At 39.6% G+C, this 24191-nt stretch overlaps 1 protein-coding gene across 1 annotated transcript in view; it reads left to right on the top strand.

Moving 5' to 3' along the window:
- LOC131459883 (CUB and sushi domain-containing protein 1-like) overlaps positions 1-24191 on the top strand; it is a 284673-nt gene that overhangs the window by 156499 nt on the left and 103983 nt on the right. The window contains exons 14-22 of the mRNA XM_058630020.1: positions 6041-6181; positions 11526-11647; positions 11739-11811; positions 13123-13261; positions 14495-14682; positions 14924-15112; positions 20939-21055; positions 21152-21367; positions 23140-23328. Coding sequence (XP_058486003.1) covers positions 6041-6181; positions 11526-11647; positions 11739-11811; positions 13123-13261; positions 14495-14682; positions 14924-15112; positions 20939-21055; positions 21152-21367; positions 23140-23328 — 1374 coding nt within the window. The remainder of the gene's footprint in view (positions 1-6040; positions 6182-11525; positions 11648-11738; positions 11812-13122; positions 13262-14494; positions 14683-14923; positions 15113-20938; positions 21056-21151; positions 21368-23139; positions 23329-24191) is intronic.

Here is a 24191-nt window from a genome sequence, read left to right as displayed (position 1 = left end):
TGTCTCTGCGATAAATCACCGCTGTCACGCTGAACAAAGAAAGTTACTCTGTATCTGACAGGTCATATTAGAAATAATTGTTAAAAAAAAGTTATTATTGTTGGATTTTTAGAAAGTAAAGCCAATAACTGTCGCGAGGTAATCTCGAGTTAACACTGACGACATCAGCGCTGGTCTGAAGCTCTTCAAACATCGCTGCTCACGTACGAGGCAGCATTTCACGATCACTGAGTAATGTTTTAGAGCTGTTATATTAATGTGCCTGATATGAGTACTGAGCTCTTCAGAATCATACAGAATTTATTTATAAATCAGTATGAACTCAAAGGCAGCACTATAGTTCTCAGATAATAAAAAAATAATTAAAAAAACAAGCACAGCTCTTCACTGCAACAGTCCTTCAATGTAAATTATTGATTAGAAAAAAGGAAAATAGCTGTTTAATGAGACAGTGAGAGTTAGATAGATCGTGTTAACCTTCTGTAAACGCAAACAATGCGATGGCCATCATTCTGCATTTATGTCTCTATGAAGAAATCAAAAGTGATGTTTTTTTATTTCCCAGGAAGAAAGAGAAATATGTAGCGCTTTACATTGAGCAGTTATTTGATGCCTTTCCCGTTTATTAAGGGTTTTATCTGAACTCGATATCTCCTCCTGTTTTATTCCTGGAAGAATAGATCATTGACATACAAAGAAGTGGCGAGCAAAGTAAATAGAGCAGCCACAGTAATAATCAAGTCTTCTGAGATTTAAAGACCAACATGAAATCTATGGGAACTGAGTTGTGAGCAAATTATCAGAAATCTATCGTCGCCCTTTGATAAAAAAAAAAAAAGAGCACACAGTGATGGACTGTTCCAAAAGACTTTCCTCCAAATCCCCTCTCTTAGTTTAGTCAACACTCTTTCACATGATATCGTTCTGTTCATTTCATTCTTGTTCAGGGTTTTTTTTTATGTAATGATAAATATGGGAAATATGTTTAAATGTTGCAGAAGACGGAGACTGGCATGGTCCCACAAAAACTGTGTGTTTTATTAGTGGAGCAGTTCTGTGGCTCCTCTTCGGTCCCTCACACTACTTTCAACTTTCAGTGTCTGCACTTAACATAGTAATGAAAACCCCTCTTCAATGGATCATGCTGATTGCTTACACCCAAAGGATTGGATAGAGTTGATACTGTCAACATCATAATCTCGCACCGCTGTCAACTCAGTAATCTGGAGCAGTTTCGTATAGGTGTGAATTATTCCCGAGCATGTTATATAGAATATAGAATATAGAATACAATCATCGCATAATGAATACGCACACTGATGACATGTCAGAGCTTCCCTGCGGTACCTGGCGATGTGTACAAGAACCTTTTCTGTGCCTAAATGAGCTGATATTGCTGTTTGTTTTTGTAAAAATGGTTAAACAAATACTTTTCCCATTGTCAGTTGAGGCGTTCTTTTCCCTCCAGTGAGTAACGTTTTGAAATCACCACTGTGCCGTTGGGTTTTTATTTTGAAATCAGGTCATATCTGTCTTTTCTCGCCAAAAAAGGGACTTGTCACTGCAACCTTCATGCCACTGGGGGGGGGGGGGGGAGTGCTGGGCCACATGAAATTGATTTGGGGGGCCACATGTGGCCCGTGAGCCGCAAGTTGAGACCTCTGACAAAGTGGTAAAAATGTTGAACTTTATGGTCATTTTATTAGCTTTCCCAAAGGCCCACATTTAACTGAGGGGGAAAAAAGTGTTCAACTTTGCTGCTCCATCAGCTTGGAACAACTTCCAACAGCAGCTGTATCTTGAAGTTTTTTTAATTAACTTTGAATTACTTAAAGTTGTATGAATCAGGCTGTAGGTGATTAAGTTGAATGATGTTTTTTTTATGTTGTTTTTTTTGCCAAACACATTCTGTATTTTTTTTATTTTGATATTTTCCATATTTTATGTTTTTCTGTAACCCTGTTATATCTGCTTCTTGTAAAAGCAAATAGGCTTTCCTGGTTAAAGAAAGTTTATAGATAAATACTAGAGACTGGGTGGAGACCGGGTTGGTTAGATGGATGGACTTTATTTATACAGAAATTACATTAAAAGGTAGATGAGAATAAAAGAACGAAATAAAATACAAAATATATACAAAATTACAACTATATATAAACCTATGACGGTCTATACTATAACTAGTATTTGAATATTCTACAGTATTAGTGCAAAAAAGAGTAGTAAGACCATGTTGCAGGAGATTTTTTTCCAGGCTTTCACTGTTTAAATAAATGAATAAAATTAAGTAAAAATTCATTTATCAAACATATCTCTCTCGGGAATGGCTAGTTTATCTATTCGAGAATAAAATTAGACAAGAAAACAACAAAAAAAGGGCAATAAAATAGTCAGAATTGCGTTATTATGCACATATTTGCTGGTCTTGATAGTTTGCCATTTTTAAAATGTGGGTTTCCATGTAAACCGTGCTGTAAACAATGTGAATGCACAGCATACAACTGATAGACCCGAATACAAAGCAACATAGATTTCACTTTCACTTTCATCACTTCAATTTGCTTTTCAGCTGTGACTGAGATTTGTATCCCCTGAGTAGATTGTATCCATTCCCACTGCAGAATAAAGCCAGATGTTAGCAGTGGTTATCCAGATTTCTGACTAATAAAGAGGCTTATGTCACCAAGACTGAATTAAATATTATTGACAGTCAGAGCGACTGTCGGTGCCCATGAGTGAGTGAAAACATCACATAAGATAGAGTTGCTTGAGAGGCAAAGGCAATTAATTAATGTTATTAATGCTGAGGAAGTATAAATAACCACAACAAACCTTTTAATGTGTGAGAGATGACCCTTAACTACCCCAAAGTCTAAGGCGTTAAAGGACATCAGTGCCTGATTCATCTGCCCACGCACAACTGCGGGCACTTTCTGATGATTCACAGTTCCTGGGCAACATCTGTCTGGTTCACGGCGACAGCGTTTGTGTCGTAGTTCTGGCAGTAAAGTTTTGTAAAGTTGTGCGTGCCAATAACTCATCAGCATCATTTGACATTTATAATCACCATGAGAAAACGCAATTCCAATCACATTCAATCAAGACAATAAAGCAGTCTGTGTAATATCAGAAGCCTCCACACTTAGTCTTGATCACTGTGGCAGTGTTACTGCCGCCACCACTGCTGCTAAATCTGTTTATTTCTACCTGCTACATGGCGCCATCACTGCCGGTTATTTTCCTCCATCAACCCCCTCAACCTCCTCCTGTTCCAGTGCCTTATTACCGTACTACGACTTGAGGATGGCATTTCTTTTGTGGTGCATTATGTATAATTCATATCTCACTGATATGACCCTGCTGGGTTCTGTTCTTTGCAGCCCTTTAGGGTTTTATTGCGCTCCCCACTGAATGTGTCACTGCAGCCTGGATCACTGGGGAGCACCCTCCAGATCTCTGTGTACAGAGTGTGTTCTGCCAGACAAAAGAATAGAACCATTTGTTGCAGTAAATGGTCCTATGCTGTGACACAAATGTCTTCGGCAGAAATGAAGTGATGCATGGTTACAGCTGCACAGGCCAATTGGGGGAGGTCTAATGGTTTCACTGCCATTCAATTGGTACACAATGCGTACACGGCAATGTCATAATGCTAGAACATACCTTAGCAAAGCAGCCAGGTTTAGCCATTCATTGCAATCGTGTACCCCCAAGGGCATCATGAGTACTTAAAGCAAGTCAATGCTCCCCTCGCTGGAGACAGAATTGCCCAGGAATTTGTGGTTCAGGACACGTTCAGGTGCAGTAACATCAATGACCATGGGCTCCACAATCCCTCCGAGAGACAGTCGAGTGAATCACTTAAATGCGGCATCTGTAGGGAAGAGCATCAGCGTGTGTCAGTTGTGTCAAGCCCTGATGTCTGTACGGTTTGCTTTAATACTGAAAATGGCCATATGTGGACACTCTGCCAAGACACACGGAAGCTGATAATGGGACTTAGGGCAGTGCAGAGCAGCAATGAAGCCTCTGCGTTTCCAGGTCACTGACTGTAAATGTTGACTATTAAGATAGAAATAATGTAAAAAATCCTGGAAGCACAAGAGCTCAAAGAGTCATCACGACCTCTGCAACGGAACTACAATACAATTCAATACAATTTCCATTATAGCATACAAAATAGTTTGTTTCCATAGACTGTGAATAAAAATGGACGTAGTCCCTCCAGATGCAAAACTTAGGGTGCTTTCATACCTACCTAGCTCGTTGTTCGGACCCGGAAACCAAAGCCGCTTACCTGATGAGACTTCGGAATACAAACTGTCCGGTGAATAGGTCATTATATGCCTCCAGAACACGTCGACACCTTCGGACGCATTTATTATCTCAGCGTAGCCTAGTTGCTCACTCACATTGGAAATGTTCATATTATACTGAACACTGGTATGTCACCCCCCCAAAAAAAAAACTGACCAATCACAAAACTGTTTGCAAGCACGTAGCGTTGGGGACGTTTATGTCGAGTCAAGGCTGCAGTGTGAAAGTATGAAAGCACCTTGACTTCTGTTTTGAAGCCTGGCGTCAATTCACTTTATGAAATCTGACGTGATGTGCTTTTATTGTCTATTTACTGACATTATTAATCAGTCGAGTTGAGCTGATTTTCCATAATCTTCCATTCCAACAGTCTTCTTTATTTGTTTCAATTACTTTAACACAGTGGTGTTTATGTGTTGACAGTTGTTGAGTCCTTTTCAATTTAGTATAGATTTTATCTGGCATGAACAAATTGCTTAATGAATTGTATGAAGGTGCAACTCAATTAATAGATGTGGAAAATTGCAATACATTATCAGTGATCTACATTTTACTGATTAACTTTTTAGTTTTTTCTTGATGTTATGTGTAAAAATGTCATCCTACAATAAACTGAAAAATAACTTTTATTTTGTTTTGCTTTGAGGAAAAACATCTGAAAATATGTATGCTAAAACTTTGAAAGTAATGAAGTAATCTTCATTGTGGGGTCAATCGGGACAAGTTACTCAATAATTATTCAATAAAGAGTTAATAACTTGTCACTGTGAAAGGTGAACATGTGAGGGAGGTTGCCTCTATCAGATAAATTGGCGTACATCGACGACCTGGACTCATGACACCGAACGCACACACACACACACACACACTCAAAAAGTCCAGACAGAGACTTAAGTTGTTGAGACAGCAGAATAAATTTAAGCTCTCATCCTCCATCCTGAAGTGGAGAGTGTCCTGACAGGCACCATCACCTCCTGTTATGGGAACTACTCTGCCTGAGATTAGAGTGCTCTGCAGTGAGTAATATGCTCAGATGAACTCCCAATCAGAGCACCTGCTCTTCCCATCCTGAAGGACATCTACACCCGTACACCGAGCTCAGAGCCCAGAGACTCACGAGAGGAACTTCACAGTCCGACAACAGATTGTTTAGACTGCTGATAGAAGGTCGATGACCCTACAGTCACATGGTCAAAACTAGCGCTTTGAAGAGGGTTTCCTGTGAGACACTGCAGTGTCAATGTCTGCCCGCTAACCTTGTATCTCTGTGCATGTAAGAAAATATGACCTTATATTATGTTTTTAACCATGGATACCTTTTAAAGGCCGATACCGTTTTGACGCTAACTCTTGTTTGCCGTTCTTAAATGAATTATATTTCCATCTTGGCACAAACGAGTTGCGGTATTCAATGAAGCGGAAAAAGCACATTTGATGCATTTGTTTTGCAAATTGATATCCGAGCGGCACATTAGAATGTAAGTTTCTTGAAAGTCTCAAAAAGTATCGAATGAGTATCAAATTAAATTGGAGGAACCTTTTCTAACCCTAATAGGATTGAATACATCTCCCTGAGGTCTCCTGGGGCATTTTGTTGTTTTCCTTTTTACAGGAGTCCTTCACTTTCCAAATGTGTCCTTGCCTTAATGCTATGCAGATTAAATTAGATAAGCACCATTAAAAAGTGTCCCGAAAAGATTGTTTTAACTCTGTTCTATTTTAGGTCTGTCTGAGCCAACGACGTTTGGAACGTTCTCAGGGAAAGACGTCCCGTCACAGATCGCCTCCAATGGACACATCATGAGACTGGAGTTCCAGTCGGATCACTCGAACACGGGGAAAGGCTTCAATATCAGCTACACGAGTATGTACCGACCGCTTTCTCTTCCTCAGTCTGTGTGTGCATGCATGTTTATGAACACACTGTGTGGTGACTGGTACTGATGATGTCACCATGCGTCATTGGTGTAATATTTATTCTCAGCATTGCCATCACAAACCAAAGTGACCTCAGTTTCCCCACAATAGAGGATTCAAAAGGATTTGATTTTAAAATCGTGGGAGACTACAGAACTACACAATGATCTTTGTAACTGATTTTCAATGTTTTAATCCTGAGAAAGCACAGACTAGAGTGGCTTTTCACTGTCCCTTAAATATTCCGTCATACATTCCTACAGTAGTCTGACAGGTCCTCAAGTGTCCTCAAGTGTGGGGCAGGCTTTAGGCTTACTGTGTTCTTTGAATAGAGTACACTTAACTGCAATAACTCAGGCTGGGAATTTGACTCCAATTCAGTCACCTGTCACAGAATCAGACTAGCTCATTTTATATCATAGGATAGTCTAATGGGTCTTAAAATCAAATGTCTGGCTAAACAACTAAAGATCACATTCTCAGTGTGTATGAATTGGTGGCATGTACAGTAGATTGTCACAAACGGAGGATTCTTCCACTCAACTCCCCCCGTGCTTCTGTGAACAACTGTGGCCTTCACCTACTAGAAAGGATGTCATTCTTCTATGTTGACATAATAAGCTTCAACCTCAAAGTATGAAAAGGGCTGTTTTTTTCTGTGCAGGCTGCTGTAAAAAAAAAAAAACATGGTGGCATGAGTTGGTGACCTCTGTAAAGGAATGTCTTTGTCAAAGTACAAAAAAAAAGCTTTTATTCCATTATTCCAGTCAGAATTTCTGTTTTCTCCCAGTACGCAGCACACGGTAAAGCTTGCACTGTATTATGAATGAACCCAAAGTATGTGACTTATTTAGCTGTGGATAATTGTGCATAGTCAGTTATTACTGAAATGAATGTTGCAGTACAAAAAACAACATACAGGGTTAAATATATAGTACACACAACAATTAGGACAGACATACAGTGCATATTCATATTCCGTGGGCTTGATGATATTTAACCGTTCACTGGATGATGAACACATTTTTCAGTTTATTTTGTTTAAATGCAGGGATTCTGAATCGACTCTTTGAGGGGAGAAGTTTCTGAGGAGATGGAGTTGGCTAAACATGATCATGCTTTTTCTGTGTGCCTCATCATTTTTATTTGAGTTTAAATCTATCAGTGACCCATAAAACAGAGCAATAATCATGTGGCTGGCTCCAAAAGATTTCAGTCAACGTTTTCAGGAAATGAGGATGAAAATAACCCTTTTCTGAGTTGGGTTTAGGCACAAGAAGCACTGGGTTAGGGCCAGGAAATGATCATGGTTTTACCTCATAGCATCAACCTTTAATATGGACTTTATTTGCGGAGGTTTGGTTCTCAGGTGAGATGACTGAGGATGGAGTTTCAGGAGTCAGTGATGAGTCAAGTTGAAAAGCTTTATTGGAAACAACTCAGTTTGAGTTCTATGTGTAAAGACAAACATCATCATATACAACAAAAACACACAACACAAGCAAAGTAGCAAGTAGCAGACAGCAGATGTTTCTCAGTGGGCCACACACACACAAAATAAAGTGAGGAACCCGGCAGGGACGCGCTTGCAAAATGTGCAAGTGACTTCAGTAACTTTAAAAGTCACAAAACCTCCCCCAGGAAACACTTCTGTTGTCATCTGTGCTACTCGCGATCGGCTTCTAAATTTGGTTGTGTTGTGTTTTATTTGCAGCGAGCGCCTCCTAATTTGCTCATGTTTTTTTATTTGCATGTGTTTTCCTAAGTTGAAATGTGTCGCGCTCCCAGCACAGTTGTATATTAGAGCTGCTTGAGCGCCTTTGAATATGCCTGTTTAAACTTTAAAATAAATACTGCCGTCTTTTGATGTGGCATTATCATTTATTTTTTTTGCACAATGGTTCTTTTGGTGACTTGGTATTCTTTACCCTTGCAATAACCCACTCAAACTTTAACCTGGCATCACATTTGAGGTATTTCCAGACAAGCCACAATTGTGTTTTGAAAGCAGAAAATTGTCCAGCAATCGAGAAATGACAGCCGTGAACAGATATTTGAGTACCACTCGATGGAAGAAAAAAAAAGTCGTGTTTGGACCAGTGTGTGATTATAAAAAGATTGAAGAGAAATGTCTGCTGTCCATGTCTCCTGTTCAGTCAAAGAGCAATTGATGATGTTTGAAAGGGGGCAGAGATGGGCCTAATAATTCTTGACCAGGAAAGAACTTAGAAGATCACTTCTCCTGTGTATTGATGTACTGCCCTGGCATTTAAATGTTTAAATGTCCTTTCATCGTGCAAGAATTGAATAACAGTCAGGTGACTTACGAGAATTACCATGCAAAACTGCTGACGTGCTTATCTTTCCTGTGTTTTTCTGATCATCTGTTTCCATGTCTTCATTCATCCTTTAAGCCTGTTCTGTTGTCAGCTTTTGAAAGTGACTATCTGCTCCAAGCCAAACTAGTTCAGCATGACTGATTCTGATGAATTCCCTGTGATTATCATGCGGTTTTGCATCATTTGACTCACAATCTTCCAAATGACCTCCGCGACTCTTCCTTGAGAGGTGAAATTTTGTCTTAAATATTGCCTTTTACTCCCCCAAACAGACATTTAACTCCATTTAACATGTAAGTAAGTAATTAAAATGTAATTCTACAGCTTGCACTCACCAAAGTGCTGTACAAAAATGTCTTGTGATATATTTAGGAATGTGAAGATTTGTGAGTTTGCAAGATTAAAGTCTAATCACGTGAATTCTTCCTGGGATTCAGGGTAGATTAGGCATATTATTGCTGTTTCAATAATTTAATCTATTAACATTTTAATGCATATATGAATACCAACGGCTGTTGCTGCGGGTATATCGCTATCTGTTTATATGAATAATGATTGAAACTCAAATATGAACTCTGACACACACCAGACTTGGCAGTCCTGTATTAGAAAACAGTGTTGGGCTAAAGATAGACTGATTGACTGTGTGTGCCATGTGAAAAAAAGTTTACTTTAGTGAGGTGACAGCTGGGACTGGGAGCTCTTTATAGCAACCGGGCTGTGTCAATATTATGAGGCCTTCCAAACTAGGAATAGAAACATGTATTTCTCTCTTACACCAAAACTGGCATATTTTTTTATCCATGGGTAAAAAACTAAAACAAGGTGATTTACTCCTTTGCTGTTGCTCCAACAGAGGAGTCTGCCTCTTTAGTTTAATCTCTCATGAGTCATCTTTGACGTCACAAATGCGTCATAAACCAACACACCAGAAAACAATGCAGTAGAAGCCGGCAACATCACAGGGAAAGAAAGGCACCGTGGAGACCAGTGACAATATCACGGTGGTTGCACTTCATAACATTGTGCCAGAAAAGGAAGAGTCAGCATGTAAACTGGCCTTATACAGTAGTAGAAGAAGAAGGGATTAGCACTTTCTCCAGGCCTGGCTTTAGACTGCTTTGATTGGGGTGACATTAAAAGATGTTGACTGGTCATTAACTGCCAGAATTCAAGATTTGCTAAAGGAATACTTCACCAATTTGCATTTAGCTTTTGTATTACTAGAATAGGGGTAGTATTTTTGAAAAGTTGTGCTTCCCAACCTCAGTTTGAGTTGAGAAATATCTTCATTCTTTTCTTTGTTACGTGCCCATCAGTGACACTTGTTAGCTTAAGATGGCGGACACTGTATACATTCTGGGAATGAGGTCCCGCCTCCCTACGAGTGGGTCTAAAAAGTACGGAATTAGCATTGCAGTTTAAAGGCTCCGACCAAGTGTGATAAATTTCACTGTTTTATGCATTTACAACTAAAGCCATCGTTAGCACCTGGTTAGGGCTCGTATTAGCCAAAAAAGAGAGATGATTTGGTGGGGTGCTTGGTTCATTTAATGAGGCAGTGCTCCTCCCGTGCCCAGGCCTGGAGCTGGGTGTCATGTTGACGTCCCTGCCAATCGGAGCCAAAGCCAATAAAAGCCTTTATCTATTGTGGAATCATTTAACCTAAAGAGCGAATGCTGATTGTATTCATTGCCCACTGCAGAGAGAAGCCAGATGTAAGTGGGTGTTTTTTTGACCAGTGGAAAATAAGCTATGATTACCGTATAAGTCTAAAGGTTACCTATAATTTACCACCCACAAATTATAAAGTTTTCTTATTTCCAATGTTTTCTCACCACTTAACATAGCCAGTGCAGTTCTATGAAGATGATCCCGGACTGTGATTTTTCCACAGCACTTTTCACTGCTTTGAAGACTCTATAGTGCTGTCACTGACTTTATTTCACTTTCCGTGTGTCCCAGAACTTCCTTTCTGTATGTTTGTCTCCTTTATTGTCGTCCCTTTAATCCACCGTGTTGATTTCAGGCTCTCAGTCTGACTCAGGCTTTCTTGTGTTCTTATGCTATTTCATCCACAAAACCTTGTCTCAGACATTTCTTTCTCTGGAACACTCGGCAAACACCAAAGTATTTTAGGGGACTGTTGTTTTTTTTCCTGTGTGTCACCTTGGCTTCTCTGAGTTCCTAGACATGTCTCGTTTTTGAATTCATCCTTTATTCAATCTTTTGCCACCACTTATTATATCAGGTTTGATAATGTGTGCTGGGTGATTTTGTTTGTTTTTTTCATCTTCTTAAGCGTTGTTGAGTCAAAGTTATGATTCATTTTATATCACATTTTTAGTAGTGATATAAAGTAGCAATAATTGTGCAGAAGTCACAAAATTAGACCGTTTTTCTTTTCTTTTTGTTCATAAAAATGAGCTGAGTAACTTTGAACTGTGATGTATTTTTAAATTTCACAAATTCAATGCGATTTTAAATTTTTTTAGTACTCTTAGCTCAGGTGTGTTTGTATAGTTGATGAAAGTGATTAAATTTTTTCATCAGATTGCCAACAGGTTGTGCTGAAACAAAGGATATAAGACACTCTATATTGCACATTGTTATAGCCTCTGTATATACTGTTTTTTTAATACTGAGTAATGAGAAAAAAGCAGCCGGAATGCTCTGTGTTCTAAGGGTTAATTTTCAAATCAGTGCAGTCACATTTACTGACAGTGATACAGCAATGTTTCCCTGTGGAAGTGAAAAATCATCATAAATAGTGTTTCCATACTCTCTGATGTCATTTTATGATCTAAAACAATACATTTCATAACCTATTCTCTTCCAATTCAGTGTTATAGTAAATTAACTTGATATTTAACGTTTTTCCTTGTCTACCGGTGTCTAATTTAACTATAATGTCACTGATTTAACTATAATGTCACTGTTTCTCCTCTGTAGCATTTGGTCAGAACGAATGTCACGACCCAGGTGTTCCCGTCAATGGTCAGAGGTTTGGTGACCAGTTTCAGCTGGGCAGCTCTGTGGCCTTCCGCTGTGATCAAGGATTCATCAGAACACAGGTAATGGTTATGAGTTTAGGAGCGTGTGCGGTAATATACTCACAGCAAAACTTAATATATCATCATCATTAAATCATTATCATGTCTCCAGGGATCAGATCAGGTGATGTGCATCATTCAGGACGGAAATGTTGTCTGGTCTGCAGCTGTACCTCGATGTGAAGGTGAGTAAAAACACACACACAAGTGTTTTACCTTTTAAACTGTACGGTCACCAAAAAATAAACTATCCACCTTTTGCTGTGGTGCTTAAGTGAGCTTATGAAGCTTACAAATTTCCCCCGTCCTGCCTCCAGCCTCCCGACGCTTACTCGGGCTATTTGCATGCATCTGTCTCTCTGAACAATAATCCTAAATTAGACTGGCACAGGTTCTGCTAAAACTCAGCCAGTGAGACACATTCATTATACAGAGATGTATCCATGATGTGCAGATAAGCTAAATAATAATGAAAGGACAGTGGCTATGTCATTATTCCAATACTTTTTCTTTTTTTTTCGAGGCAAACAACAACTTGCCTGTGGGTATTTGGTATCTTGTTTCGGTATCTTCTCCATGATTGATTGTATTGCCTAAATGACATTATCAATTGTTGCCTCTTGTTAATGAATGGGATAGAGACGGTCAAACTAAATAGGGCTGTCACCTTATTAAATAGAGAGTATGGAGAATGTTATTCCGCCCTGTTCCTGTTGTTGTTGTTGTTGTTGTTGTTGTTTCTAGGATGGCTAGTGCATATTGAGGATGCACAGAGTAAGGAGGGTTTTTGCTGAAAGTTTTCTGTTAAAGGGCAAAACCACTTGCGACCATAACAGAGTGAGAGGAATAAGCCTCTGCAAATCATATATTGCAAGAAAATGAAGATGAAGCTCATGAACTTACTCCTCCTCTAATTGATGCCCTGCATATTAACTTCTCATTTCGAGACAGAATCAAGAAACACTTTAAAAGCCGTAGCAAATACCAAAGTTATTCTGCCTTTTCTCTTTTATTGCTGTGAAATCAAAACTCTCCTAAAGGTAATTTTTTCCCGCATGGCGTCACTGTACCATAATTGAGATTTTGCGACTCTTAATTTCGGGCGTCAAATAAGCGTCAGCCTACGACGGCGTCGCCGCCTGCCGCTCTCTGAGGCGCGGATAATTGGGGGGGAAACAAGGAGCTACTTTTTTTGTCACCGTGCGAGACAAATATACTTGATTTTGCCTTTAAATGATCATCCTATAATTACTTTTTACCTTTTTTTTTCCAAACAAGAGCAACTCAAAACGGTGTAGGAACGCAAAGGAGGAGAGGTTAATGTTTATGCATACAATCCCGAAAATTCGGAAAGGATTAGACGGCAAAAATAAACCGAGCAGATGATGAATCTGCTCACATGATGAAATATGAGCGCTGTGCTCGTGCCATAACACAGTTACAAGAAAACATGATTAATTTCTCTCTCTCTCTCTCTCTGTGTTTATTTCCTGTAGCCCCATGTGGAGGCCATCTCACAGCTGCCACTGGTGTTCTGCTGTCTCCTGGTTGGCCTTCCTTTTATAAAGACTCTCTCACTTGCCAGTGGGTGATTGAAGCCCAGGTCGACCACGCTGTGAAAATAAACTTCGACAGGTTTGTTTCTCATCAGTCTAATTATGCAGCAATGTTTTGTCCACTCTGCTTAACATTTCACTGTCACATTTTTTGTCATTTCGCTGCCTCCAAGTCATCTAGTACATCATTTAGTTCGTCTTTCGGAGGCATTATAAATTAGTCAGACTTAAATGCAGTTGGTGAGTTTCTTCTGCTGTAAATTATTCATGTTTTTTTTTTTGCATATTTTCTCTAGACAAAGTGTAAAAAGAGCAAAAGCAGCTTAGCCTGACATCGCTATAATTAAAATGCATCTTTTCCTGAATAAGATGTACAGAGCCATGTGTGCAACAGAGGCTAAATTGCCATGTTATTATTCTGATAGATGTTTTTTTTCCATTGTGTAATAAGGTTTAGAGCCTGGCTGAAGTCACACCTGCAGGTCACAGCTGAATTAGTCAGCAATAGAGGAAAATAACAGGGAAGCTAATTACTTAAACAGGATAATTATATGGGTTTTTTTCTGCTACTTCACTTAGCCTAGCATGCTAGGTCACCAATCTGTTATTATGCAATAGTCAGCTGTGCAATCAATGATGCATTGGTTGTGGAATTCCTGGACTAAATGTTTAAGTGAACAATTCTGCCAACAGCAAATACCAACACCATAGTGTTATTTAACCATTTTATCACAAATTGAATCATACAAAAATAAAAACTTTTAATACTATCAGCCCTAATAAATATTTGTAAATGTATTGACGATTGTCATCATATTTGCAAATAGGCTAATATAAGTCAACAAGCTGGCTGGTAGCATGAACAGCTGTTATGCTATTAGTACATCCCAGCCTGAAAAAGAATGACTTTGCTTAAATATAATTTGCTGTTGATCATGAACACATTTATCCATTTAATGCGTATATAAAGGGAAAGATCAGTATGCAAATATGCCAGAGTTAGCGGTGAGCTGCTATTCTAACGCCGGTGACCATACAATGTTTTTAAGACAACACAACACATAATACAATGCAACAAGTCATTTATTATTTATAAAAGAGCAGTTCATAAAAGTGCGATGGCAGTAAAATGTATTAACTGAGCCAATGTAAAGTGTTGCTCTGGTGCATGGTGTAAATTGCTTTATGCAGTATCATATAAAAAAAGAAAGAAAGAAAGCTGCTTTAGCCTGAACACAGTCTGTGTGTGCTGTGCCAGTTATACGTCTATGTATTGATATTGTGCAATTTATGCGTCTCTGCCTTTGTCTAGGTTTCAGACTGAGGTCAACTATGATACACTGGAGATCAGGGATGGCCCCTCCACCTCCTCCCCACTGATTGGCGAATACCACGGCACCCAAGCACCTCATTTCCTGATTTCCACGTCCAACTTCCTGTTCTTGTTGTTCACCACAGACAACAGCCGCTCGGCAGCAGGCTTCAGCATCAGATATGAAAGTAAGGCTGATTGACTGACTGATAGAGATCACACAAAATTGCCTACTGACTTTCATTCAGCTCATGGGATGGTTCATTTTAGTGGGGTCTGAATACAAATTACAGTGAAAGGGAGAATTACCATCTGATATATATGTATATATATATATATATATATATATATATATATATATATATATATATATATATATATATATATATATATACTCAGCCATTTGTCCATGTAAAATTTGATTCACAGGTGTGACAATGGAGTCAGACTCTTGTCTCGATCCTGGTATCCCAGTCAACGGTCGTCGCCAAGGCAGCGGCTTCTCCATTGGCTCCCAAGTCTCATTTACATGTGACGCCGGATACACCCTGAGCGATCAGGAGCCAATCGTGTGTGAGCAGAATCATCAGTGGAGTCACGCTCTTCCCAGTTGTGATGGTGAGACGATTTTATCCTTTCATTTTAAGACATGTGCGTTCGTGAGTAACTGCTGAACACTGCTGAAAATAGGAAAATCAAATTTGGTAATTGAGGAAAAGCTAATATCAGGAACATATTAATGCCTCTGTCAAAAAATGAAGACAGGAAAAGAAATGGCTCGTATAAACTTGCGCTACAGGTCACTGGTGTCACCTTGTGTCTGTCTTCCAAAGAACAAAGGCCTTTTTCCTCCTGGGTAAAATTCTCTTGTCAAATTCTAAATCCTATGCTGAGCCAATGAGGTGATCTTGATCTGCGATTAATCCATCCATCCATTATCTGTACCAGGTATCCACTGAGGATCACAGAGGAGCAAAGACCGTGTAGTCTTTTGGTTTGAAAAGTGAAGCCTAGGAAGTAAGACAGATGTAGCACTGAGCCACCAGTGGCTGACTTCGCTGGTTACATAAAGAACTCCGTTTGAACGGCGGTCTCTGGGAAAATGAATCCACTTTTCACTTGATTTACAACGTCAGTAAATCAAGTAACCGTTCCATTCCTGAGGAGTTAATGGTGTCAAGTGATAGTTTCGGGTCTTCAATAGAAAATGTCGGCAATTTTGTAAATGATGTTCCCATTTAGAGGAAAATTGATGATAAAGTAATGCACATGTGAGTGGACAGGAGTTTGATTGACAGCTATTATCATCCAATAGCTGCCTGATTGCAAGTTTTTTACTTTTTTATGCAGTTTACGCTGGCACCAATCACAGCTATTATTGGATGCATGTCAGCCTATCACAGGGCTAACATATGCAGACAAACAGCAGTCCACACACACATTCACGTCTTTGTCACACTCACCCCAATCAGTATGTCCCTTGATTGGACTATGATTAGACTGTGCGGAGTAAGCCGGAGTACCCAGAGAAAACCTCCACACACACACACACACACACACACACACACACACAGAGAACATGCAAACTACAAGAAGAAAGACCCTGGTCAAACTGTGTTTCAAACCTCCCTGCTGTGAGGCACGATTCTGAACCACCACATCAACACGCCACCGTGGTTTGAATAAAATGTTTTACCCCAAGCTCCAGTCATGTGCAAACACTGCGCCCTATTGTTATGAGGGAATAGTCCTTCATAACAACTGTTCCATCCCAGAAAATGGAACATTTATACAACCAAGTTCTTGAAAACCATTAAATAATTCCACTCTTCCGTTAACCTAACTCCAATCTGCATTTTTAATCTGATTGTGGGAGAAAACCAAGCAGGCAAGAGAGTAAATTCAAACCTTCTCACTGCGAGGCAACAGTGCTAACCCCCGTACTGCAATGCCACCCTTTATTAACATATGTATACATATACAGTATGTATATATATATATATGTATATATATATACATATATATATATATATACTGTATATGTATGTGTCTGTCAAAAACTTCCATGATCCCTTTATCAGATGAATTCCCATCAGATTTTAGACTTGTAAGCTTAATTCATTGTGAAAACCGAAGAACCTGTATTGGAATAGTGCTGAACAACAATAGTCTCATTGGCCCAGATATTCAGCGTCAGGTAAGGTGACGATGGGCATTTGTGCAGCTGTTACTATAACATTAGTGACTTCTTTTATCTATTAGGAGACTAATTAGAGAACGACTTTTTTCCTCTTTTTTTTCCCGTTTCAGTCGGTGTAACTGGCAGCCATAGTGTTAATTGCACAATCAATTCCCACTCCAGACTATGCACGGACTACAATGGACAAAATTGGACTCTCACGCTGAGTGAAATTATGCAGGTCAACAGGTTCTATAGAAACAGATGCTCACTAGCAACTCTCAGGACCTCTCATTCGACGTTCATGCTGTCGTGGTAGATGAATACAAAACACCTTATTTGACCGGCAGATTGAAAAGAATCCAATTTTGAAGACAGAACGCCTCAAGTTTCAAGAGGGAGCTCATACTGAGGCGATCTGTCTCACAGTGCCCGCCATAAAACATTAGCACTTTTAAAATGGCCACTGTGACATTTTCAGTTTTCTAGCTACGCATGCCATCTCACCAGACAGCTGTCACAGCTCAACACACTTCAACTGATTTGTACGTCTTGACTAAGGTTATTTATCACTTGTTACTTGGCAGTTTTTCTGACCATTCTGTGCCGCCGCCCGATAAAGGCACATCATCGATTTAAAATTTTCTCATTTTTTGTGAGAATGTTTCAAAACTTGCAGAGACATTCCTGAACCTGTAGCAGTAGAATTTACTTGTGAAGCTTTGTGGACATTTCTTTGTGTTTGCAGTCATCGTGCTTTATAGTGTAATGTTACTATTGTCTCTGTCTGTCTGGACATTAACCCTTCTGTTATTATTAACCTTTAACCCTTCTGTTACCAATATGACACGCGTACTTCTCATTACCGTAAGTCCTAGACCGTGTGATATCTTGAAAATTCTAAATTATAGACCGGCGACCTGTTGTCCAGGGTGTGACCCCGCCTTTCGCTTGATGTCAGCTGAGATTGGCAGAGCACCCCCGCCTGACCCTCATGTGGAGGATAAAGCGGCAGAAGATGGATGGATGGATACCGGACACTAGGGCGGAAAGATTACTCGATTGATCAATTATGAATCGATTACTAAATTATTTGTCAACTATTTTGATAATTGATTAATCAGTTTGAGTGTTTTCTAAAGAATTAAAACCAATGTCTGTGATTTTTCAGCTTCAGAAACACTCATCACTTGAACTATAAAATCAGAATAAATTCAGACAGCCTGATTATCATGATGGTCAGAAGAGGGTTAAACGAACCACTTCATATCACTGGGCAGCAGGAGATATAAACACAGCTCTATACAGAGGTGTGTGGACCTGAAAGGGTTAATCATCAATGTGTGAACTTATTTGACAATGTTTTCAATGTAATGAACAGTTCATATTTAAAAGTTAGGCACTACACTTCCTTCAAAATGCATTATTTCAACAATGCTGCACCTTACAGAAAGAAATAAAAAACCCCAGCTGACCTGTTCCTGCAGGTTCTTGAAGCTGAGTTTCTAAAGAAATACAGTAACACAACTCTGGCTACTCTTTTGTGTATCAGGGAGAATACTGAAGGGGCGCCGTGACATTTTAAAACTTGCTGTGGCAGCCTGGACAACAACTTGTTAGAAAAAAAAAATCCCACAGACATATTCAAGAGTGAGATAATTAAAGATCAAAACATGAAGTAGAAGAATTGAATTTACCTTCTCACTCCCTGAAAAACATTTCTTTATCTGTTTTTGCTTTCAGCTCACAGGCTCAATACTCCTGCTCTCAACAAGGAACGCAGCCTCACTGTTTTTTTTGTTGTCATCAATAGTCTCTATTTCTGTATTTTTCTCAAGTTTCAACAAAGCTCTCACTTTCGCACAGACTTAACCAGTCTGTTTCTTCCTCCGCAGACATATATATGTTAAAAAAATAAATCAACTTTTACTAACAACAGTGAGAGTCTCGTTCTCCCACAGATGTCAGCATGTGCCTCCCTTTAACTAGGGCCACTCATTCTGACAGTTTTTACTTGATGAGAGTGTGATGAATTGGCACACGTCACCACAAAGAGGGAGACGGGAAGATTGTGACTCTCTTAACAGCGATTTAACTCACCTCAAACTCTGTTGAAATATGTCTCTTGTGTTCTGCAGTGAGAGGCAGCAAGATATGCTCGGAGAGAGTGAGGAGTTTGGCATGACAGCTTTTCTCACAGCTTCAGCATCTGTCTCCACGAAGTAAAATAAAAACAAGTCGTAATTTAACATATTATGTTTCACCTAATGAATCACAACAGGGTTGGTTAAGGATCTTAAAGGGATTTAAATGCACTGATATGTAGTAAGTTTAACCTCCTCAGCAGTCAGAGAGGATTCATAATAAAGGTAGGGTTTGTAAGTAGGATCGCAGAGCAACCAAACTCTCTTATATCAATGCAGCACAGCTCGCAGGAAGATTTGGTCATGTGCCGCGAGAGCATGGGCAGATGTGAGCAGACAGGTCTGCCAGGCGATCATCCCATGCCATCAAAATTAAAAATACTGATTGTGTTTATTACAGTATTGTAAAGGCTACAGAGACCACTGCTTTTTTTTTTAACGTTTTAACTTAACCCTTTAACACCTAATCCTCAAAATGTCCGCCTTGCTTATTTTAACCGTAAAGGCACCAGAGAATGTCCTGTAACTAAATGCTGTTGTCCATATTTCCAGAATAACGTCCAATATCTGGCAGTTATTTCCAATTTACTGCGTGTTAAAATAGTGTTTTAACAAATTAAAATGTTATTTAGAAAAAACACTGCAGCATATGAAATACATACACTTGGTTATTAACCGTAATAACCACATGTATCAATTCCTCCGATAGCACAAACCATTGTGTAATTACGGTAATGCAGAGTTGTGGTATGAAGAATGTTAAGAGTTTTTTAAATGACATTCAAGCACATTTGAATTCATCTATTTATATCCTGTGTAGTGAACACCAAATTCTCTCTTGGGTCGTTTCCTGAAATCCTCTTTTTCAACACACCACTCTTAATTGGATCACCTTAAACCTTGGTGTATGGCTTGTCAGCCAGGTTTGCACATCTTTCCATGGTCTGTATGGGTTTCTTATTTTTAGGTGTTTTCTCCCACAGTCGGGAGACATGAAGGAATTGTCTGTATTGTGTGGATGTGAGGTTGTTTGGCTTTACAGTTCAGCTGTGGTGATAGCCTGGTGACCTGTCCACAGTGGCCTGCATCTCACTCACTATAAGCTGTGATAGGCGCCAGGTGACCCGCAGAAAAATAAGTGTTATAGCTTTCGGGAAAATAGAAAACTACCTCTTTCTGTTTTTCTCTACAGTGTTTCCGCACCGACGTGTATCTTTGGCCTTCACCTTTTCTTTCTCACACTGATATACGACAAAAATGTGTTGCCATTGTGTTCATTTAAGAAAAAATTAGACTAGGTTTTAAACTTCTAAAAAACATGAAAATCAGTGTAGAATGAAACCAGCGCTACCCACTGTGGCTTCTTATGTTTCCACTCTATTTTTAGGAATCCTATTTTAAACGCTCATCCATTTCCAACAATCAGCCAGGGCAAATAAAAACACCTAAGGGGATGCCACGAGGCTTCAAATTGTATTATCACACGAACATCCTGTTCATTAAGTTCAGACAAATTGGTGTGTGGTTTTTAGCTCAGTATTTACGAATGTAGAACAAAGAAATCGGTAATAAAATTATAATCTGACGTGATTGAAGATGTGCTTATGTTGTAGGTGTTGAATTAGGGTAGGATTGTTTTTTTTCTGACATCAGGACAAGCATTAGAAGATGTCTGTATGTAATTTTATACCAGATATAAAATGTATATATACTTATAGTAATGTACAACAACTGATTACATATGCTGCATACTAATGAGTGTATATGTTGTATATGTGGTGCCACTTTAATATTTAAATTTTAAATCTAAAATTGTGTCAATGAATCGCAGGAAAGTGATGTGATTACAGTGTATGTGGGATGCATATGCTCATGAAGACTCTTGTCTTTTTCCCCAAAGACACTTTGTCATGTCACAAAAGGAGACGCACAGGTGTAAACAATTAAATTAGTGGGACTCCCCCATAGAACAGAGCCGTCGTTAACGTTATGAGGAACACCTGTGCCTTTTCTTCTGTGGCAAGTCAAAGTGTCTGCTGTGAAACAGGCCTACAGGGTCTAACATAAAATCTTTCTTTTTTTCTTCCTTCTCTGCCACTGTCACTTTTTTTGTTCTTTTAGCTCTTTGTGGAGGCTATGTTTATGGTAAAACTGGGACTATTCTGTCTCCTGGCTTTCCTGACTTCTACCCTAACTCTCTTAACTGCACTTGGACTATAGAGGTGCCTCATGGGAAAGGTAAGGACACACACGCACACAGACACACACAATGGAAAGAGACATTATTTTGCTTTCAATAAGTGTTCTAATTTCTATCCCTCCACACATTTCCAGGAGTCCATCTGGTTTTCCACACTTTCCATTTGGAGGAGAACCACGACTACCTGACCGTCACCGAGGATGGGAATTTCCTGATCCCAGTGTCTCGACTCACTGGCTCTGTGCTGCCCCCTAGTGTCAAAGCAGGACTTTTTGGGAACTTCAGTGCTCAGCTACGATTTATATCAGATTTCTCCATGAGTTATGAAGGCTTTAATATCACTTTCTCAGGTAAGAACACTTTTTTTTCAATATCATTAAAGGAATACTTCACTGATTTGCATTTAGCTTTGTATTACTAGAATAGGGGTAGTAGTATAGTATTTTTGAAAAATTGTGCTTCCCAACCTCAGTTTCCCCTGAGAGAAATATCTTCATTCTTTTTTTTGTTACATGCCCACCAGTGACACTTGGTCCGAGGCTTGAAAATGCAATGCTAATTCCGCACTTTTTTGACCCACTCGTACATGTTAACAGTGTCCGCCATCTTTGCTAACAGTTATGCTAACAGGACCATGTGTCACTGGTGGGCACGTAACAAAGAAAAGAATGAAGATATTTCTCAACTCAGGGGAAACTGAGGTTGGAAAGTATACTTTTTCAAAAATACTACCCCTATTCTAGTAATACAAAGCTAAATGCAAATCGGTGAGGTATTACTGTAATGTAGCAGACAAAAAAGCTAACATGGTACATTACAAAGTGTTGTATCCTCTGGACAGATGAAAGAGGATAAGATAACTTGGTGAGGGAACAAGGAAGTATCCCAAAGAAGTGTACGGCAAATACTGGGTGTCTATGTGTGCTGCAAAGAGTGAGGTGGTAAGAAAAGGCTTATAATGAATTGTATGACAGTCTGGACACTGAGGAAGGACAAAAGGACTTGTATCTTGTATTGGCTAGACAAAGAGACAGAGCTGGAATTGATGTGCGGCAGGTTAGAGTGATTAAGGACAGAAATGTCCTATCAAGTGAACAGCGCGTGTTGAGATGATGGCAGGAATATTTTGTGGAGCTGATGAATGAGCAAAATGAGAGAGAATAGAGGACAGATGGAGGTGCAGAGGATCCGTAAGGAGGACGTGAGTCCAGATGATCAAGAGAGGAACTGTGGTATGATACATTCAGGAGTGGCAGAGAAATATGTGAGGGTGGTGCAGAACATGTATGAGGACAGTGGTGAGGTTGTGCGGCTGGAGTGATTGATGGGTTCACAGTGGGGGTGGGATTGCATCAGGGATCAGCTCTGAGCTCCCTCTTGTTTGCAATAGTGATGGACAGGTTGACAGACGAGCTCAGGCACGAGTCGCCCTGGACTATGTTGTTTGCAGATGATATTGTAATCTGTAGTTAGAGTAGGGGACAGGTGGAAGAGAGCTTGGAGAGGTGGAGGTCTGCACGGGAGAGAAGAGGAATGAAGGTTTGTAGGAGCAAGACAGGATATTTGTGTGAATGGCAGCGAGACAGGTGGCAAGGAGTAGAGGTTGCAAAAGTGGACGAGTTTAAATACCTGGGGTCAACCATCCAAAACAATGGACAGTGCACACTGGGTGGAGTGGGTGGAGAAGAGTGCCAGGGTTGACGTGTGACACAAGCATAGCAGTAAAAGTGAAGGGGAATGTCTACAAGATGGTAATGAGACCTGCTATGATGTGTGGCCTGGAGACAGTGGCACTGTCTATAAGACAGGAGGTTGAGCTGGACGTGGCAGAGCTGGAGAGGCTGAGAAGTTTTGATGGGAGTGACCAGAATGGACAGGATTAGAAATATGCATATTTGGTGACAGTTCTGGTTGGAAACAAGGTAAGACGAGCGAAGTTGAGCTGATTTCCTCACATGCAGAGGATGGTTTTATTTTAATAATACATGTCATTGGCATTATATACAGTATTATTAATAGCATATCCCGCTATATTCACACATTCCTTTTACAATTTGCACCAATTCAGTTTTTTTCCCCTCGAGTCCTCAACAATGTTTATTTAACTCTCTTCAACATGAAGAGTACGACTTGGAGCCATGTGAGGATCCAGGTGTACCGGCATTCAGCAGGAGGATGGGATTCAGATTTCGAGTCGGTGACTCGCTGGCATTCTCTTGTTTCCATGGCTACCGACTCGAGGGAGACACCAAGATCACGTGTCTGGGAGGAGGCAGACGAGTCTGGAGTAACACACTACCTCGATGTATAGGTAAGACAAAATGTAAAATGACAGGACTGCATGAAAAAGGTAGCTGTGATTTTTATGTTTTAGTTGAGGGAATGACAAAGGAATGGATTGCAGTAACTAGAACAATCCCATGAAGTCTTGACATTGATGGTGTTGGCGTATTGTGACCTGATTAAAGTTGAAGAATGATGGATCACATGAGGCTGTGAAGACTCATCTGACAACACATTTTAAAAAAGGCGGCAACAAGACAATTGGCTTAGAAGTTAGGCACCTAAGCACCATCATAGCAGTGACATCCCGAGAAGTTCTAGCTCGGAATTGAGAGTGTGCATGCTTGAAAACAGATGAAAACAAAAAGAGTGAAAAGGAATCTGTGACTTGACGCATGCAACAGTGTAATCATGTCGACTGAAATACGAGACCTTAATTTGTTTAGTCTTTGTTTGGGCTTTCCTTTTACGGCGCTGCTTATTGTGCAGAGCAGAATGTAAAGCAACGTTGCCGAGTCAAATGTTGTAAACATATCATCATATATACTTTGGAATTGTTTATGGTTTGTGTGTGTGTTTTTTTTTTACAGTTTAATAGTTTATGTTCTATGACAATATCTGGAAGCTTGTAATATAAAACTTTCAAATTAACTTCACTCCATGAATGAGCGTAGAGGTAAAGTATCAGCATTTTCCATGGTTGTAATTCACCCATATTTTATTGGACACAATGGTAATTTACTATTATTTGACTGCTTGAGTGTTTGTTTTATTTGCCAGGATTTGGCTTTTAACAGGTCATAATTTGCTGGTATTTGTATCAGTATAAGTATCAGTATTTTCCTGGATGCTGCTGGTAATTTATGAGTGTGACTGGTGGCTGCTAGTGAT

The sequence above is a fragment of the Solea solea genome, chromosome 5 (genome assembly GCF_958295425.1).
Source record: "Solea solea chromosome 5, fSolSol10.1, whole genome shotgun sequence".
Lineage (NCBI taxonomy): Eukaryota > Metazoa > Chordata > Actinopteri > Pleuronectiformes > Soleidae > Solea > Solea solea.
Note: the sequence above shows the minus strand (reverse complement) of the source record. Positions and strands in the feature narration are given on the sequence as shown.